Source organism: Monodelphis domestica, chromosome 1 (genome assembly GCF_027887165.1).
Source record: "Monodelphis domestica isolate mMonDom1 chromosome 1, mMonDom1.pri, whole genome shotgun sequence".
Lineage (NCBI taxonomy): Eukaryota > Metazoa > Chordata > Mammalia > Didelphimorphia > Didelphidae > Monodelphis > Monodelphis domestica.
In genome coordinates, this window is record NC_077227.1 from 51,086,672 (window position 1) to 51,107,172 (window position 20,501).

The window sequence follows — 20,501 nt, forward strand, 5'->3', positions numbered from 1 at the left end:
TTGTCATTTCTATTATCGAAGTCATCTTAGCTCCTCTCCTCCTAGTTCTGCTATTTCACTGGGCATCCGTTCCTAGAGACCTTCGCTGAGTGTGTCGTCATCATCATTTCTTCCTGCCCGAGATTAGTTCATTCCGTTCATAGATCACAATTTGTGCCGCCTCCTCTCACTGGACAGGCACCTTGGAAGCAGTCTGGATGCCAAGGGTCCCAGCCAAAGCCCTGTGCCAAGTAGAAGGCCAGGAAGATGACTCTTTGGCATTTGTGTCCGCCTTTCAGCCTATCCCAGGATTCTAGTCCTGGCTTTGTCCCCGATCCCTTCTGAAGCAGAGCTTGTCCTTTCCCCTCCTCTCTGCAGAAGCCATCGTCTAGGCAGTGCATTTTGAGGGGTGCCAGGGAGACCTGGAATTGGAAGCCCCTAGCAGCCAAGAGTCCCCATCAGCCACCTGTCCCCACCTCTGAAATCCCACACTTCTTTGAGCCAGGCTGTGAGGGAGACCAGAGGAGAAGACTGGGGAGTTCCCAGGCTGGCTGGGTCGATAGACTGAACGAGATGCAGCATTACACCATGACTCAGGGACGGCTCCTTCTTTCCGGGAGAAGCTGGGGCTTACACTAGCCCTAAAGGATTTGGGCAGAGAGGGGAAGACACCCCTGGCCGGGGACCCAGCCCAAGAAAGTGTGCAGAGGCTAAAATGAAGAGGATGCATTCAGGGCATAGAGAAGGGACTGGGCTGTCTGGAGGAGGAGATACAGGACCCTGGGAGGTGAGATCCAAGAGGGTTGGAGGCTGATGGGTGTCAGGATCTTCAGGAGGGGGCTGAAAAAAACCCCAGGGGTTACCTCATCCAATCTCTTCATTCTGTGGTGGAGGAAACCTGTCCATAGTCAGAGTTGGGATTTGAACCTGGCTCCTCTGATTTCCTTGGCTCATTCTAGGGTACCACACTATAACCCATTAGCACTGCTGAGGGCAGGATCAGAGAGTGTGGAACATAGGAGAGGAGGGCACTAAGCATTCAGCTGGGGAATGGAATAATTAGAATCGGTTCCCCAGGACTCTAAGTCCCAGCATCCCCTTTATGTGAATTTATTATTCATTTATTCAATGATTATTATCCATTATTTTTTCAATGATTATTATCCATTTATGTGAATGAGATGCTGGGACTTAAGAGTCCTGGGGAGCAGATTCTAATTATACACAGCTTAGTGGTATTAACAACTCTGGCATCTGCAGTTTGTATTCTCAGTCACCATGTGAGGCAGGTTGGGCAAGTATGATTATACCCATTTTATAGATGAAGAAACTGAAGCTTAGAGATGTCAGGTCACCTGCTCAGGGTCACACAGCCAGTAGCGTCAGAGCTAGAAGTGTAAACCCAGGTCTCCTGACTCCCAGGACCGTAGACTCTTCCTATAACACCCCACTGTCTCTCAAATGTGCCCTGAATGGCACGGGGGCAGATCTGGTGAAACTCCAGGCATGTTAAATATATGAAAAACAGCTTTGTGTGTCTGGCTAGACTATAAGCCTCCTAAGGGCAGAGGCTATCCAATCCCCTCATTATACTGTACACATAGTAGACACTCAACAAATCATTGTATATTAGAGGAGAAAGAGATCTAAAGGGTCTAGACTGACCCCTACCAAAATCGTGCATCTCTCCAGTCTTCCCAGAAAGACCTCCAGAAATGGGGAACTAACTGGCCTCCTTGAGGGGACCCATTTCCTCTAATTCATAGGAAGTATTTCCTCATCTTTGTAGAATCACAGAGCCCCAGTGATGGAAAGGAACACAAGAGTTCATGTAGTCAAACCCCTTCATGATGCGTGAATCACCTCTCCCCTGTCCTGGTCCATTTAGTCATCCAGCCTCTGCTTGAAGCCCTTCCAGAGCTGGGGTCTCCTGACTCCCAGAGACAGCCTGATCCACTTTTAGACAGCTCTCTTAGGAAATTAGTCCTTTTATTGAGTTGAAATCTCTCTTTCAGTAAGTATCCTCTCCCCTCTTCTTGGCACCTGGGGGCAGGCAGAACAAATCTAACTTTTTTTCCCCTACATGGCAGTTCCTTAAACACTTAAAAATTCCCCTTCTCCCCCTTTTTTCTGGCTAAACATCCATAGTTCATTCAAATGGCGTCATTTCCATGACTAGTCAATGACCATGTTAAGGCATTTAACATCTCTAAGACTTAGTTTCTGAATCTGAAAGATTATAACAACCTACCTGTGTTACCTATAGACGAGGTCTAATTAAGGACTTCACAAACTCTAAAGCGATGTGTAAATACCATTTTATTATCATTATTATCACAGAGTCCAACTGCCTCATTTTATGGATGAGAAGACTGAGGCTTAGAAAGGAAAGCTATTTAGCTTGGAATCAGCAGAGCTGGAGGAGTCTTTCCAATGCCCCATGAACTGGGCGCCATGTTTCTTTCCCATCACCTTCCTTTCTGGGACTAATACATAATAACATGTTGTAATATTGTGATAACAATGTTATAATATGTTAGTATAATGTCTCCTTTTTTAGTTGTGGTGACCCCATTCATTAATTTGCTAATATAGTAAGTGCCTATTCTAAGGGCAGATAGAACAGACAGGAGAAGGTAGCAGCTCTGTGATATTGTCTTCTTTTACCAAATAGATGGGCACCTTTTCTGCAGCTTATAGCCTTAAAGAATTGCCTGGGCACTAAGAGGTTAAATGAGCTATCCAGGGGCACACCATTCATAGTGGCATCAGAAGCAGGGTTTAAATCTAGGTCTTCCCTGATTTTTAGGCCAGTTCTAAATCCACTGCACCCCACCGTGCCTGGGGATAGGTAAAGGAACATGATAGTTACCTTTGAATATCTGGAGGGCTGCCAAGATCTTGGCTTTGGTGGGTAGGGCTAGGGGCTCAGGGGCAGCCCTAAGGAAAACCTTCTAACTCTTCTTCACAAGGGTCCTGGCTTCCCTCTGACCAGAGGTCTCCAGGCAGAGTCTGGATGGCCAACCTCCTGTTGAGTCCATCCCTCTCTTGGGTTTGGGTTGGACTAGATGGAGGTCTCTGAAGTTTTCCCTTCTAGCCTGTAAGATTCTGGGATGCTTTGGCTCCTCAAAGGCTTCCAAATACAAAGTCTGAGCAGAAGGAAAGTAAATCAGCAACAGAAACATCCCAAAGAACTGTTGGCTCAGAAAACGGATCTTCTGTGGGCATAGACAGGATGGGCAAACCCTATTCTCAGCCGGATCTGAGGGGATGAGGCCATGGGAATTTGCCATCGAGTAAATGGAGTAAGTCACCCCTTCCCTCTGCCCACCTCCCCACCTTGTCATTTCCGAAAAAGGCAACCCTACCTGGGCATGGCTGTGGTCCAATTTGGATTCTTATGAGCCAAGCTCCAGTCATTCAAGCTCATTCAAGGGGGGAGGGCAGCCGATCTCAGTTAGTGCAAATGGCCAATTCCATGGTAGTCTCGAGGAAATGAAGTTTGATCTTGTTTAAGAATGCAGAATAACCAGAACTGTCTCAGTCCTCAAATCCTGAAAGAACCTATTTTAATAAATAGATAAGAGTGCTCTGTAGATAGTTTCACAGTATTTGAAAATTCTTTTATTCTATTCCCTTAATCATTTCACTGTGCTGAACTCTCTAACCTTTATGTAGTTCGATCCTAGATTCTAAAGAAATATAGCTTGTATTTATATAAAAATGGGATGCAAGTCCTTGAGAGGAGATGGTTTTTGTTTTTGTATCCCTAATGCCTGGCACTAATGAATAACCCTAAAAGACAGGAAGGTCCTAGAGGGATTATTTGACTAATTTTACAGAGAAGGAAACTGAGGCCCAGAAGTGACTTCACCCATGTTCGTACACCTAGTAGGTATCTTGAGACAGGATTCAAACTTCAAATTTGTTCTGACTCTAGGTCCAGAGCTCATTCTGTTATGCATATTCTATTTTTTTTTTAACTTGTTAACTTGGAAATAAATACAGAACTTCCAAGTAGTCAAAAAACTCACTCTTTAATCCGGAATAAGGGATAGGTTCATCATTTTGGCCACCACACAGAATCAAAGGCTCTGGGAACTGTATTGGGGGAAGACACAGCTCTTAATACCAACCCCAAAGGGAGCCTGAACCTGAGAGTCTCTTTATACCTTTGGGAAGCCTACGCAGAATAACTACAATCAGGTGCATGAACCTCTAAACACTCAACAGCTATGACATTAGAAAATGGTCAGCTGTAACAAATGAAAGATAAAGGTTAGACTCAGAAGCCTGCTTTCTGAGAGGAAACTTTCAACCAATAGAGAAGCCTCCATAACAAAAAGGGCTTAACATTTAAATCAAAATAGGTGTGCTTAGTACTGGGGTTTCTCAAAAGTAAAGGTAAACTGAGTCATCCAAAAATTCGCATTGACAAACCCTTACCTTAGAATGGATACCAGGTTGTGGTTCTAAAGCAGAACCACATCCCTACCTGCCCTCATCTTTTCTCTCTCTTTTTAAATTTAATTACCTTCTGCCTTAGAATCAAGACTATCAGATCCAAAATAGAAGAGTGATAAGGGCTGGGAAATTGGGAGCTAAATGACTTGCCCAGGATCACACCACTAGAAAGTGTCTGAGGTCAGATTTAACCCAGGACCTGCCAACTCCAGGCATGGTACTCCATCCACTGAGCCATGTAGATGTCCCCATCCTACCTCTTTTGATAAGAGTGTAATTCATCTCTCTCTCTCTCTCTCTCTCTCTCTCTCTCTCTCTCTCTCTCTCTCTCTCTCTCTCTCTCTCTCTCTCTCTCTCTCTCTCTCTCTCTCTCTCTCTCTCCATCTCTCTCTCTCCCTCCCTCTCTTTTTCTTTCTCTCTCTCTCTCTCTGTCTCTCTGTCTCTCTCTCTCTCTTTCCATCTCTCTCTCTCCCTCTCTCTTTCTCTCTCTCTCTCTCATACTCTCTCTTTCTCTTTCTCCCTCCCTCTCTTTCTCCCTCCCTCTCTTTCTCCCTCCCTCTCTTTTTCTCTTTCTCTCTCTCTCCATCTCTCTCTCACACTCTCTTTCTCTTTCTCCCTCCCTCTCTTTTTCTCTTTCTCTCTCTCTCCATCTCTCTCTGTCTCTCTCTCACACTCTCTCTTTCTCTTTCTCCCTCCCTCTCTTTTTCTCTTTCTCTCTCTCTCTCCATCTCTCTTTCTCTCTCTCTCTCACACACACACAATCCTCTTTACAATATTAGAAGTCGTAAGTCATCTGTTCTAACCTCCTTCTTTTACAAGTAAGGAATCTGAGACCTAGAGAGGTTAAGTCATTTGATGGTTGTCACAGGGAGGCAGGAGTAGACTTTGGTCCCCTGACCTCAAAGCTCTCTTCCATGGGTTCTACCTCTGGAAAATGGCCACAACGGATTCAGTTGATCCAAAGGAACAAGATCTGAGTTAATATGATGGTACTTCATATGAAGTAGCCCCTGAGGTCCCGTCCAGTTGGAAATCTATGGTTCTGTGACCCTGAGGTGCTAGAAAAAGAGTGTGGATTCTTTATGAGTGTTATCGTTAGGGATTTGGTGATCCCAGCCCGGGATGGCCAGTCTGGGCTCCCAGCGTTCTGCCATGCTGCAGAATAGCCCAGAGGAGGAGGCCTGGCCACCTGTCCTCCCTGAACCCCAGGCTCTTTGGGGGGATGAGCTGATCGCTCCCACAGGCTGGATTCAAAGTCTCTCCTTTCTCGTCCTGGGTCCAGGTGCTTTCGCCAAGGTCAAAGAGAGCCAGCGCATGAGTGATGAGGGCAAGATGGACCAGGACGAGGCCGACGGGATCCGCAAGCGCTGCCGCGTGGTGGGCTTCGCCCTGCAGGCCGAGATGAACCACTTCCATGAGCGTCGGGTGCTGGACTTCAAGCATATGATGCAGTCCTATCTGCGGCAGCAGATTCTCTTCTACCAGCGGGTCAGCCAGCAGCTGGAACAGACCCTGCGCATGTATGACCACCTCTAAGTCTGCCCCTCTGCCTCTCCTGCTGAGCCTCTGCTCCAGCCTTCCCCCTCCCCAGCGCAGTCTCCCCCCCCCCCCCAGATGTCTGCTCAGGTAGAGAGAGCCCCGAGGGGCTTCCTGGTAGGGATGGCTTAATCCCAACTTCCGCTGCCCCTTTTGTACGCCTAACCAGTCCCTTTCTTCTCCTTTGTAGGTAATATGTCTGCCCTAGAGTGGCCTGACTTCCAGGCCCCTTGGGGGAGGCTCTGGCAGTGCCTGCCTTGATCCCCATTTAGAGCAGGGCGCCCCTCCCCCTCTTTGCAAAAGGCCCCAGAGTAGGGGGGCAGCCCCTGGTTTCTAGTTTGGGGTGGCCTGGCTTCCTTTTCATTTGAAGTGGGAGCCGAGGCAAATGGGGAGGGAGCTTTCGGAGACCCGAGGCTGTGGTGGCCCAGAGAGAGAACCCAAGAGAGCCCCGTCCCCAGCCTCGAACAATACAACAGGACTCTGTGAATCACGGTTATTCCTGGACATTCCTGGACGGGGCTATGGGGGGATCGAAGCAGCCCCTTCTTTCTGCTGAAAACCTTAAGGCTTCCTCACCTGTCTTACCCCAGAACCACAGCTTCTGCCTATCTATGGCATGGATTGTGGCCATTGACTCCCCTTCGTGGTAGGGAATCTGGCCAAAGCCCGGATGAGAAGGGAAACTGGGCCCCACGACAGCTGCCCTCACGTCCTGCCCCGTTCTCACTGGTCAGTGGGGACCCCGAAGCCCCTACTAATGCCAGGCCCCTTGGTGGGGCCCTGCCAGGGGCCACTAATGCCCGGCTAAGATCCCCCCAGTTGATCCTATTCGTCTCCTTCCCACCTCCCACCCCGGAGCAGGAGCTGCCCGAAGGCTAGCCTTCATTGACAAGCCCGGCGGCCTTCTGCCCTGGACTCATGCTCTTTTCCCACAGCCCAAGCTCTTACTCTGGAACTGAACTTGCCTGAGAGTTGTGCTCACCAGCAGGAATAACCTATGGGGTCAGGGCCCAGATATCTTCCATTCCATGAGTCCTTCAAGGACCCCTCAAGTGCCTTTCGGTCACCCGGATCTCAAGCGAGGTGATAAGCTGCCCGCGGTTTCTGCTCTTCACTGGCAGAGAACCCGGGGGGCAGAAGGAAGGGTAGGGGAGCCTCAGCCTAGGTGCCCTCCTGGCGCCCATCCCCTCTCCCCGCATGCACTGTGATGCCAGCCCAGCCTCACTAAGGATGGGCAGAAATGGCTCTGGTCATTGTTTACATCCCAGTGGGAGCTGCCCACATACCCTGTAGGTCTGGGGGGAGGATAGAGAGGGTGGGAGGGATGCCACCAGACAGTGGGCGCCACAGTTTGGTGGCACCCCTTAAGGCCTCGGGCGGCCCCCCTTGCTTCTGTTTGTTCTCTTTTTTTTTCTCAAAAGAACTTTTACAATTAAAACAACAGAGTTAAAATTTTTCCTTAAGCGTTGGCTTAATCCTCCCTCCCCTCTTCTGTAAATGTAGAGAAGGGACAGAAGGGAGGCAGAGAGACAGAGCCACAAATGGACTCTTCCCCAGCAGCGGGAAGGAATTCCTTGGTTTCTGAGCAACATAGAAGGTGGGAAAGTGGGTAGCAGAATGGTCAGATAAACCTCTGGCCGTGAGCTTGGCGGAGTGGCCCAGTCCCTCCTCTGGACCACTGGATAAAAGGAATCATCCTTACAAATCCAGACAGAGAACTCCTGAAAGATTAAGATTAAAGATTAAGAAAGGCAGTTGTAGGTTTTTAAATTAACATACAACAACTCAAGTATTATAAGATTTATTAATAATAACGAAAATAAAACTAACACTAACTCAGCTGGGGTCACAAGAGAAACAGTTAAAAGTACGCCAGGCGTTCATTGCATTCAGCTACCCTGTGAAAGAAGTGGGAGAAGATAGTTGGGGAGGCCGAAACTGTCAACATGGACTCTAGAAACCCAACTTACAAGCTAGTCCTAAAACTTGGGGTTCATCGGATCTTACGAGGCTAGATTCCATGTTGACAAAACATTTGGGGAACCCTACAAGGTGGTGAGCTCAGTGTGGTGGGAGGAGTCCCAGCTCTGCCATTGGTACCCAGTGCAATGGACCAGGTTGCTAAGGCATCTTCCAGCTACAAGAGCTGGGATGCTACAGGTGTCCTACATCTGGATGGCAGGTGCCTAGTTGGGGGGCTGGAAGGAATGGCCAGAGGCTTTCATTGTATGGGTGACAAAGCGGGGGCCGGGGAGGATTTGTGTTTTGCCAGAGGTTAGCCTGGTAGTCAGAGTTTTAAGAGGCCAAAGAAGAGGAAGGTCAGTGTAGCTGGGCTTCTCGGACTGGGTAGGACTTGATCCAGTGGACTCCGTTTGGCTAGGCAGAGAGGAGGGGGATCCAGACTGGGGCATGGTGTGAGAGCATAGGGACCCCCTGGAAAAGAAGGGAGACTCTTCCAAGGGGAGCTGGCCTTGTGCGATCAGCCCGTCACAGGAGGGATAGAGTTTTGGTTCAATTAAAGAAAAAAAAATGAAGGCTTCCTTTGCTAAGCGAAAGGGGTGGACAGAATAGACAATGTAGGATGTAAAGGGAGCAAACCTGAGGAAAGAGTTCAGCCTTTCCTCTGGGGAGGATGGGGGAGGCTTCCCGAGGCTCCGTGTGTTTGCGGGATCGAGGGGGGACCCCGTGCCGAGCCTCCATACGTAGCACAAAAGGACCCTTGGATCTGGGGTCACTGGACTTGGTTTCGGCTCATCCCCTAGGTGATCGTGGGTAAGTCATTTCACTTCCTGGGGCTCCTTGTTTTTTACCTCATGAAATAAGGGGGTGGATTTCTGGCGGAACGTGGGACCCAGGATGGGAGAGGGCGAGTATAATGGTTCCAGAAGGGAGCCAGGAGCTTCTGGAGTGATTCCCGGCAGCCCCACTTCAAAATTAAATCATTTGGGATTTTCCAAGAAATCCACCCACCGCCGTGCGCGCTCAGCACAGTTCCTGGCACATGATGGTTAATAAACGCTCCACGCCTCTCCTCCTCCCTCCCCCCTTCTGGTCCGCACTTCTGCCGGCGCCGAGCAGGGGTGGGGGCGGGGTGGGCCGGTGGCAATGAGGTCATCCTGCTGGCCGGCTCCAGGGCCCAGTCACGTGGCGGAGACAGATGTGCCGAGCCCTGGGGACTGAGGCACTGGCCCCATCGGCCTTTCTGTGGCTCTCAGTGGAAAACAATGAGGGGCCTCTATCTTTCTCTCTCCCGGGGGCCCCGGCTGGGGGCGGGGAGGGAGGACAGGGACCAGGGAGGGAGCTGCGGAGAGGGCTGAGCGGGGAGGGGCCCCCCAGCTGTTGAGCAGAATTGAAAGGAGGATGCTGAGTGTGGGTCTTTAGGGCACCCCCCCCATCCTACCACGTGGCTCCGGGCGGGGGGGTGGTGAGGGGGATGGGAGAGGGCCAGACAGGATGATGGAAGGACAGAAGGACGGACTCCCGGTTCCTGCTTCCCCCTCCCCCCCATTCCTAGGGATTGTCCAACGCCAGGGATAGATCGAGAGGACTTCACTGGCTTATGGGAGGAGTCCCCGGCACCAGCCTGCCCCTTCCCTTTGGGGTCAGCCAATCGCTAGGTTGTCGATGCCCTCCCTCCCTTAACCACTCACTCACTCTGACACATCGACAAAGCACACGTCTTCACCCACCCAGAAACACACGTAGACAAACCCGACCCGAGATCTTTGATCTCGGAATTCTAAGACTGGAGGAGATGGCACACATTCACTTTTCTCCCTCCCCCCTTCTCTGCGGGGACACGCAGGGACAAGAATCAACACCCTCTTCTCTGTGCCTCTATCACGCACCCAGGAGGCTGGCTAATTACAGAAGTCCTCTCCAGTGCATACCTCGAATTTAGAGCCGGAAAGGGCCTCTTTTGACAGATGGGGAGACTAAGGCCCCTGGAGGTGGTAACTTGCTCAAGATGCTCAGGATGGGGTGGAGCGCGGTTATGGAGGCTGACACGGCAGGGGTCACCTCTCCTGAGCCCGACCCCATCATCCCAGCGCACAAACCTGCTCAAGGAACCCAGGCCCCATAGCAGACAGACCGGAACCACCTGAGGTGGGGAGGGGATGCCTTCGGAAGGAAGGCCGCGATCTGGTCTCCCCTGCCTTGGCTCTGTGGGCACAGGGCGCCTTCCCCAACAGAAATCGAACCAGTGGGGTGATCAGGCTTTGCCTAGACCTGTCCCGAGTGCCAGGATGACTCTCAGAGAGCCTGCCTTCCTTTGTGCCAGGTTCCTCTCCCCGCCCTGCCAGCACTCCAGGGCTGTGCCTTTGGAAAGGGTTTTCCTTTCCTTCACTAAAAACAAACAAGCAAACAAAAACAGCCTTCCAGGGTCCGCCCGGGTCCTGCCCGGAGATGCAAAAAGGGCAGAAAACGCAGGCAGGAAGCCACCCAAACAAGGCTGGGGTGGGGGCAGGGACAACGTGGTTCTGATTAACATTCCCGGCGTTGGAGCATGTGAGGACTTGGGGCCCGCCCTGCCCCGGTCCGCACTTTTCCCTCTGCTGACTCAGCGCTCCCCCAGCCGCCGGGCCCGCCGCCCTCCCCAAACAGAACACGCCCCCTGCCCCTATTCACCTGTTGCCCCATTTCCACCCTCAACAGATGCCAGACCCCAGGACCTCGGGGAAGGAGTGGGGGTGGGGAGTATCCGCCCCCTCCCCCACCCCAGAGCTGTCCAGATTGGTAAGGAACCCCAGGCAGCGAGCAAAAATGATTGGACTGGGAAGGAGAGGTCCAAGACGTCCCAAATAACGTGAAATCTCCATTTCTAACGCTCAGGCAGAAAGCTGGGTGGGTACTTTATACAAGGAAATGGATGCACAAACTGGAAAAATCGCCCGGAGAGGGCAACCAGGATGGAGAAGAAGGCCCTGAGGATGGATCTGTGGAAGGAACCAGAGACTGTTTAGTCTGGAGAAGGTGAAGAGGGGTAGAAGGATAGAAGAGCGCCTTCCAGCATTTGAAGACAATAACCTTTTCTGCTTGTATCCAGACCTCCCTCCCCTTCCCCATCCCTTTCACTGCCCCAGAACTGGGCACCACAGGCAGCCGGTAGAAGTTGCAGAGGCGCAGACTTGGGCTGTTTTGGAAAAGAAATGGAAAAAATAGAGTGGGTTGACCAGGGAAGTGATGGGCTCCCCCTCATTGGAGGTCTTGGGGCAGAAAAACAAACTGAATGACTACTTGTCAGGAGGTAGTCTGTGGAGGAAGGTAGCTTGGCAGTGAAATGGATAGAGAACCAGCCTTGGAGTCCTGAAAACTCATCTTCCTGAGTTCAAATCTGACCTCAGCCACTTGCTAGTTGTATGACCCTGGGCAAGTCTCTTGACCTTGTTTTCCTTATTTTCCTCATATGTAAAATGAGCTGCAGAAGGAAATGGTAAACCACTCTGGTAACTTTGCCAAGGAAAGCCCCAAAGGGGTCACTAAGAGTCAGATGCCACTGGAAATGATTTAACAAGGCTTTAGAAGGGAATCTTTTGGATTGTTGAGGTATTCTCCATCTCTGAGATTCTGGGCCCTTCGTCTGTCTAAATAATAATAAACTTGTATAACCCAAGCTTCCCCCAGTCTTATCTTTTTCAATGTACAGTGTTCCAAGAGTCTTGGTGCAGTTTTAAGCCCTGATAATTGGAAACAGTTCTGCACAACTAACTAAATGTGACACCATATGCAATTCTCCAATTCTAGGCAGAAAGGAAGAAAGGTGCATTCCTCGACTCCTCTCTTCAGTTTCTTTTTTTCTTTTTCTTTTAAAACCCTTACCTTCTGTCTTAGAACCAGTACTATGTATTGATTCTAAGGCAGAAGAGCGGTAAAGGCTAGGCAATGGGGGTCAAGTGACTCGCACAGGGTCACCCAGCTGGGAAGTGTCTGAGGTCAGATTTGAACCCAGGAACTCCCATTTCTAGGTCTGGCTCTCCATTCACTGAACTATCCAGCTGCTTCCATTCAGTTTCAACTATAGATCTGAAAAATGGGTAATGATGATCATGGTTTCCTTCTTATTGTTATTCTAAAATGTTTCCATAAACCTAAATAGCTTTAAACTGCACTAAAACTTTTGGGACACACTGTATTTTACTTTCTACATCATCTTCATTTTCAGATAGTTTTTCTATTCTCAATTCAACAAACCAACCCTTGTAACAAAGTATGAAAAAAGAGAGAGAGAAATCAGATTAGCCAGACCAGCACTCACTAATTGTTTCTCAAAGCACAGGGAATATTCCACATCTATAGTCCATCCCCTCAGCAAAGAAAGTTAGGAAGTAGAAATGTTTTTATAAAGCACTTTCCTGTGCATTCTTCTCTTTTATTCTTCCTGTCACCCTGGTGAAATAAAAAGGATGTAATTACTTTTCTCCTTTTACTGGTACAGACAGGACTGGGAAATTGAGTTCATTCTTTGCTCAAAGACAATAAGAAACTTTTCCTAGGAAACCAAGTTATCTAGCTTTGTGGTCAGAAATCCTGGATTCAATTATTGCCTCTGTTTCATCTTGATTTCCTTATCTGTAAAAGTCAATGTAGTCAGGGGCAGCTGGGTGACTCAGGATCACCAGACCTAGAGGCAGGAGGTCCTGGGTTCAAATCTGACCTCAGACACTTCCTAGCTGGGTGACCCTGGGCAAGTCACTTAACCCCCATTACCTAGCCCTTACCACTCTTCTGCCTTAGAACCAATATAAAGGACTGATTCTATGTCCGAAGGTAAGGGTTTAAAAATAAAAGTCAATGTTCTTGATAATAAATGATCTCTATGAGAAGGTGAATACATGGGGGTATAGCAAAAAATAGCTTGGAAAATATAGTTCAGTATTAAGAAATGAAAGCGGCCCCAAACTTCCTATATATGAGAGAGTTGGAAGGTGCTAAATACCATGAGCATTGAATGATATCACCAAAAAAAATTGAATTCATTTAAACAAAAAGATAGAATTGTGAAAGTCAGAATGGGTTTGAATCCTGACTACTATCTACCATCTCAGAGACTGCAGGCAAGTCCCTTCATCTCTAATACTAATATTAGGTAGCATTTATATAGTGCTTTAAGATGTGCAAATATTAACTCACTTGGTGCTCACAACAATCCTGGGAGACAGATTCTATTATGATCCCCATTTTACAGTTGAGGAAACTGAGAGTGATGGATTAAGTGATCACAAGACTAGTGTGTTAGGCTAGATCTGAACTCAGTGCTCAACTGTGTCACAAAGCATAGCTCTAAAATAGCAATCTAGTGAACTACTTATCAAGGGAGTTGTCTTTTTTTTTTCTTCCAGAATCACCTCCTAGTCTGTAGTTAGTTCATTAACTGGTTAGAGTAAAGGTCAGAATCAATATGAAATCAGAAGAAAGGACAAAGATGAGTTGATAACAGGGAATGCAGTCAGTCCAGTTCCAACTCAACCTGTTGTTTTAATTTTGTGTTCATATCTTTTATTTTTACATCATCTTAATGCCCAGCTATTCCCCTCCTTCTACGCAACCCAGCAAGCCATCACTTGCAGCAAAGAACAAAAGAGAAAGAGAAAAAGCAGTTCAGCGTAGCTAGCTAAGTCACCTTCATCTGACAGTATATGCAACTTTCCACTCCAGTAAGAAAGGCTAGAGGGAGGTGTGTTTTCTCATCTCTTCTCTCTAATTCAAATGCTCTCTCTCTGTCTCTCCCTTCCTCTCTCTCTGTCTCTTTCTGTCTCTCCCTTCCTCTCTTTGTCTCTGTCTCTCTCTCTCTCCCTTCTTCTCTGTCTCTCTCTCTGTCTCTGTCTCTCTCTCTTTCTTTCTTAAAAATCCATACCTTCTGTCATAGAGTCAATACTAAGTATTAGTTCCAATGGGGGTTAAATGACTTGTCCAGGGTCACACAGCTTGGAAGTATCACAATCCAATTCAAACTCTTTAAACAAACTATAGAATTAGAGAAATGGATAATTGCTGATAATCATAATTTTTGTTATCATATTTATAACATTATATTATAATCTATGTTGATACTATAATAGATATAACTAGTGATATAATCAATATCTATAATAATAATTTTATTTCATATTATAATATATATGTTATTATGTTTCTTTGCTATTACTATAAAAATGTGTGATGATGAAAAAATTCATTTCATTTTCAAATATATCCCCCTTTTCCCACTCAGGGATTCATCTCTTATAATAAGTAATAAAAAGAAAAAAAAGCAGGTTAACAAAACGAAACTGTGTCAATTGAAGATGACAGGGTATGCAAAATTGTATATCTACAGTGGCACACTGGGGCTGGAGTGAGGAATGCCTGAGTGCCAATCTTGCCTCAGATACTTCCTAGCTGTGTGATCCTGGACAAGTCACTTAGACCTCTGTTTTGGTTTCTTCAACTGTAAAATGAGGATCACAATAGCACCTACCTCCCAGGTTGTGTTGTGCGGATGTCATGAAGTGCTTGGCATAGGGTCCAGTCCCTAGGAGACTTTTAATAAGTTCTTGTTCATTTCACCCTTCACTGGACTCTGCAAGGAAGGGAGGGAAGGAATTAATTTTTAGAAAAGAAAAAGGTTACTCTAATGAGGAGATCATGAAAGCCCAGAACCAGACCCAGCAAACAAACATTTGCTCTCCAGAGAACTAGGTTGGGGCCCCCAAAACACCACTATAGGGAACATCCCACTTGAAAAACATTGCAAAGAAGGAAGGAAGATAAACAATACTGCTGCTCCAAACAGTGAAAAGCAATGGAGAGGAAAACGAGCCTTCAGAAAGCTTTGGCCTGAGAACCAGCTAAGCCAGATCATCCCAAGTGTATTTATAGATGAAACTGATTGCTTGCACAGATTTGCCAGCATTCCTATCATTAATGATATGCTCTCATTCATTGTTAATCCACCATAAGTGGACTCTACTCTCTGGTGGTGTGAAGAAGCCTTCTAAAAAAGAGAAATCGGGGGCAGTTAGGTGGCTCAGTGGATGGAGAGCCAGGTCTAGAGTCCTGGGTTCAAATCTGATCTCAGACACTTCCTAGTAGGGTGACCCTGGGCAAGTTACTTAACTCCTATTGTCTTACTCTTTGTTGTTGTAAAGATGGGGCCTCCACTCATGTCTCTTGCTTCATTATAACATGGAGGTAGACCTCAGTTCTCAAATAGTAATAACTAGCACTTATTGGGGTAGTTAAGTGATTAAATGGACCCAGAGTCAGGAAGACTCATCTTCCCTGAGTTCAAATCTGGTCTCAGACATTTACTAGCTGGGTGATCCTGGGCAAGTCACTTAACCCTGTTGGCCTCAGTTTCCTCATCTGTCAAATGAGCTGGAGAAAGAAATGGCAAACCACTTCAGTAGCTCTCTCAAGAAAAGCACAAATGGAATTACACAGAGTTGGCCATGACTGAAAGACAACTGAGCTTCAACAAAAGTATGCCCCAACTCATTGGACTGAGCCCCTATGGCAAACTTTATGGGAAAACACAGACTGCATTTCTACTTTAGAAGGAACACCCACATAGATGTGATCATAGATCCATGTAAGTAGTATATGTTTAACTTAAAAAAATTAATCTCACAAAAGAATGTGGTAGGCTTTCCTGTTTCTGAGACTCCTCCCTTCTACTTTGGAGCTGCAATAGTAAATATATTGAAATACAAGTATTTTAAGAATAATGCCAAGACCTTGGATAAGTCACTTAACCAGTTTACCTTAGTTTCCTCATCTGTCAAATGAGCTGGAGAAGGGAATGGCAAACTTGCATTGTTTTTGCCAAGAAAACCCCAAATGAGGTCCCCAAGAGTCTGACAAGCCTGGCCCACAAGAAGAATAATAGTCAGCCACAAGAGAGAAAGGAAAAGAGAATAAAGAGCTTTTGACCCATCTGAGGGCAATCTCCCTTTTGCCCATCCCTTTCTAAGAAAATTGTGATCATTGAGATTAATGGTTCCCCCTCTCCCCCCAGGGCTTAGGGCAGAAGGTACCATTTCTAAGTCGTAAGACTAGTTTATTCTGGAAGGAAAGCCCCAACCCACATTTGAACACAGCAGGATCTTCTCCTCAGTCAAGATTCCTAAAAATGCTACCTCAAAGATCTTTGGGAGGGAGACGTGTTGGCTGGAAGGCACAGAGAAATGCTGTCAATCTGGGCATCTGCCTCTATGCTAGAAATGGCTGATGGATAATATGGATGAAAAATTAATCAATTTAATTTTGATTAATGAAAATCAAATGACTAGATTAGCTAAAATTAGATGGTGTTTAATAAATAATTTTAGTTATTTAATAAATGAAAGGCTTGTTCCAAAATTGCAGCGATGGTTCCAAAAGCATTTATGAGGCTCTTACAATAAGCTGGGCATGCACTGAATGTTGTAAACACAAAGACAGAAGGGAAGCAATTCCTACCCTCTAGGGGCTTATTCAGTGGTCCAATGGTGGGGAGGGACCGAGATGACTCTATTTTTGTTGTTCAGCCTTTTCAATTGCATCTCTCTCTTTATGACCCCATTTGGGACTTTCTTGGCAGAGCTGCTGGAGTGGTTTACCATTTCCTTATCATTTCCTTCTCCAGCTCATTTGACAGATGAGGAAACTGAGGCAAATGGGGTTAAGTGACTTGCCCAGGGTCGCATAGCTGGGAACTATAAGATCAAATTTGAACCCAAGACCTCCAGGCTGGACTGAATGGATGCCCTCTTTCTCATTTCTACCTCCATGCCCCACTCCAGACCACGAGATGGTATCTTCTAAGATTTATCTATAAGGGGAAAATATAAAAATTCAGAAACAATCTATGAGGGCAAGTCTGAGAAGTACTTAAAATTTTGCAAGTTATTCTGTTGGTGTGAGGCAGCCCCTGTGATCCGGACAGCTGTAACTAGGGTGGGGCTACTGGAGTTTTGTTTCAGGTACCAACAATGCCCCAAATGCCCAGGGAGGGACCACATTTCCTCCCTATGGAGTTTCCGTGATACTAGCTATCTCTCTCCAAAGGGTTGTGGAGGAAGGTAGGTCCTAAGAAAGGACACACGATCGGAGGACAGGGGAGGAGACAGTGTATGCTCTCTCCCAATCTAGCACTAGACTACCTTCTTCCTTCCCCCTGACCATTTTTCTCCCAGGTGGAAATTTTCTAGTTATGACCCTGAATTTGAATCGTGGAAAAAGTACAAGAGGAATCCTGGAACGTTGGATGTGACCCTTGCTACGTACGTGACCAAGGAGCAGTCATTGAGACAAAGTTTCCTCATCTGTAAAATGGGAACATTCTATTCTGCTGGCCTTCCGGTGTGGTGAGGATCTTTAGCTGCGGGTCCATTTCGGTTTTCTCCTCTCCGAAGGGGAAAGGGAGTGCATTTAAAGCGTATCCAGTCATTTCCTATTAGAATACAAGACCCATTTGGACCATTAAGCCCCAAACAAGCCCCTCGGTCGGTCTCGGGCCAGAGGAGAATCTCCAGACTCCCCCCTTCCTTCCGGAGATGGGCATTGAATGCTTTTGACCTCTGGACTTTACCGCCTGAAACTTAATAGGAAACGGGAAACTTAATGGAAAGAAAAGAAGTAAACACCATTGTTTTGGATGGTTCCACCCCCATTGACTGTGAGGGAAGGGCTCCGTGAATGTGTGAATGACCTTAGCCGCGGGGATGTGACGAGCTCCACTGCCCAACCCCACTGGGGAGGCTGGTTTGCCAGCTTAGCGATGAAATGGGGCAGAGGCCGCCTCCTTCTCCTTGATTCTCCACCGTTCCCTGCCTGGGTCCTCAGTTGACTAAAGAAGGGCTTGGGGGATGGGGGGATGGGAATGGGGGCGGAGCCTGCGCCCACCTGGTCCTGTCACCACCCCTGGGTCTTAATCAATGGGAAGATCGTGGAATTTGGTGGTTGAAGGGATTTTAGAGATTAACCACGACCCGGCGTTCCGTGGCTTGCCCTAGGTCGGGCCAGCTGGTAGTAAACGTCCGAGATTCAAACCGAGGTATACTCCCTGATTTCCAAATCCAGCAACCGTTCTGCGGTGCCACGTGACCACCGCGAGGCAAGAATGGCGGCCATCATTTGCTCCATTTTGCAGATGAAGAAACTGAAGCCCAGAGGAATCCGCTGACTCGTCCTAGGACACTGGGTTAGAACCAGAGGGAAGGGTTCTGGTTCCTTTCCCTCGCCCCACATTTGGCCTCCCACTAGTTCAGGACTCTGGGGATGAATGTGGCACCTTGGCTCCCCTTTTTGCTTGTGGTTAACTTTGCCTACTCCCTTCCCTTTCGCCTTCAGGCCTCAGCCAGTTAGTCAACTAGCAGGCACCAAGCATAGCATGTATCCCAGGGGATACCAGGAAAGGCAGAAACAGTCTCTGACAGCGCACAACCATCTATATGCAAACAAGACATTGATAGAGATCAATTAGGAGTGGTCTCAGAGAAGGTACAAAGATTAAGGAGGATCAGATGTGGCAGTTAGGTAGCTCAGTGGATAGAGAGCCAGGCCTGGAGACTGGAGGTCCTGGGTTCAAGTCTAATTTAACCTCAGATACTTCCTAGCTGGGTGAGTCACTTAACTCCAACCATCATCAATTCTAAGATAGAATTAAGGGTTTAAAAAACAAAAAATAATAGGGAAAGCCTTTTTATAGGTGACACTTTAGTTGAATCTTGAAAAAAGCCAGGAGGCAGAGAGTTAGAGGAGCACCAGTGCGGTCAGTTTCATTGGCTCATAAGATGCTGGAAGTTTGGGAAAGATAGTCAAGGGTCAGGCTAAAAAGATGAACGGTCCCTTTCCTATGCTGGGTGCTTGGAAATCACCATTAAAAACTATTGCCCAAACAGGGGTACCTCCATCCCTAACCAGTTTTCTATTTTTTTAATTTATTGTCTTCTTGCCTGAACTCTCTCCATGCCCCCAATGTGCAGACTATGGGAATAGTATGACCAGGTTTTCAATCTAGGGGTGGATTGGGGTTCTTTTCCATTGAAGGACCCCCAGGGACCTTTTATTTCGGTTCTCCACCCAAGAAGCCACACCTAAGAGACAACCCTGGCTGCTCCCAGCTTCCTTTCCCCCATCCACCCTTCTTTTGCCCTGGGGGGAGCTCTGGATTTAGTGTTGATTCAGAAGGGGGAGAGCCCTAGAACCTGAGTCACACTCCCCGCCCCCCCCCCTTCTTTTAGAACCACCTGATTGCTCTAAGGAGTTTTCTCTTCCTCTCTTCATCCCTGCCCTGTCAGTATCTCTCCATCTCTTTTATCCCTTGCTCTCTTTTATCTCCTTTTCCTCTTCTCTCCCCTTTCTTCTCTTTATCTTTTTCTCCCTCCTGGCTCTTTCTATTATTTTCCGCCTCCCTGTCTGTCTTTGACTCTCTCTCCCTCCTCCTTCTGCATTCTCTCTTCACCATTGGCTCCACCTTCCCTGACATGGTCCAACAACATTCCTTTGCAGTCTGAGTTCCTGCTTGTACTGAACTTATCTCCTTGGCTCTCTGACTTTCATGGAATCTCTTGCTGTAGAAATGTCCCTGAGTTTCCAAGAACTGACCCCTGGCTAGTTAGGGGCTTTCCTGAGCACCCTGTCCTCTCTTCCTCTCACCCTGAACTCTCCTGTTTTACAGTCTCGCATCCCAGTTTCCCCCAAATGCTAGTTCTGCCATTAACTTTTCTATGAGTCTGAGTTCCTTATGGAAACAAAGACATCCCTGGGGGAGCAAGGTAGCCCCTTTAGTCCTGAATTAAGTGATTGGTTTTACTTAATAATAAATAGCTAATTGTAAGACTTATAAAGTAAATGTGATCTCATTTGATTCTCACGACATCTCTGTAAGTAGTGCTATTATCTCCTTTTTTTCCTTCCTTCCTTCCTTCCTTCCTTCCTTCCTTCCTTCCTTCCTTCCTTCCTTCCTTCCTTCCTTCCTTCCTTCCTTCCTTCCTTCCTTCCTTCCTTCCTTCCTTCCTTCCTTCCTTCCTTCCTTCCTTCCTTCCTTCCTTCCTTCCTTCCTTCCTTCCTTCCTCTTCCTTTCCTTCCTTTCTTTCTTCCTTTCTTTCTTTCTTTCTTTCTTTCTTTCTTTCTTTCTTTCTTTCTTTCTTTCTTTCTTTCTTTCTTTCTTTCTTTCTTTCTTTCTTTCTTTCTTTCTTTCTTTCGTTCTTTCTTTCTTTCTTTCTTTCTTTCTTTCTTTCTTTCTTTCTTTCTTTCTTTCTTTCTTTCTTTCTTTCTTTCATTCCTTCCTTCCTCCCTCCCCTCCCTCCCTCCTTCCTTTTTTCTTTCCTTTCATAATTTGCTCAGGTTCATATTGATAGTAATTGTCTTAGCATTTGAACTGGGGTCTACCTGGACTCAAAGTCTCCATACTGACATCTGGATGCCTCTACTTCTATTATCAATTGAATGTGGGAATACAAAAGGAATACAGCTATCCCTTCCCTTTCACATCTGGGGTGATAGTGGTTAGCATGGAGGTTCTCCAGAGATCTGGAAAATTGATGTAAAGTTTTTTG

The 20,501-nt window shown here is 47.1% G+C and overlaps 1 protein-coding gene and 1 long non-coding RNA gene across 6 annotated transcripts in view; one reads left to right on the forward strand and one right to left on the reverse strand.

Annotated features, from left to right (window-relative positions):
- The window catches only part of SNX33 (sorting nexin 33), a 19,233-nt gene extending 11,798 nt beyond the window's left edge, over window positions 1-7,435 (forward strand). For all 3 annotated transcript variants that reach the window (XM_056799198.1, XM_056799192.1, XM_056799187.1), the window contains exon 3: window positions 5,726-7,435. In XM_056799198.1, the coding sequence (XP_056655176.1) occupies window positions 5,726-5,979 (254 nt within the window). In that variant the 3' untranslated portion in view covers window positions 5,980-7,435. The remainder of the gene's footprint in view (window positions 1-5,725) is intronic.
- Window positions 7,436-7,764: 329 nt separating this feature from the next.
- Window positions 7,765-18,317, reverse strand: LOC103098334 (uncharacterized). 3 transcript variants are annotated; one of them, XR_001626016.2, is made up of 6 exons: window positions 17,845-18,317; window positions 17,227-17,392; window positions 14,438-14,539; window positions 12,236-12,366; window positions 8,578-10,916; window positions 7,765-7,877 (listed from the first exon to the last, which is right to left on the reverse strand). It is a non-coding gene; the product is annotated as an uncharacterized LOC103098334 (long non-coding RNA). The 3 variants fall into 3 exon arrangements; XR_001626014.2 differs by lacking the exon at window positions 17,845-18,317 and having other exon boundaries at window positions 17,227-17,836; XR_008912182.1 differs by lacking the exon at window positions 17,845-18,317 and having other exon boundaries at window positions 8,578-11,398; window positions 17,227-17,836.
- Between the last annotated feature and the right edge of the window lie 2,184 nt (window positions 18,318-20,501).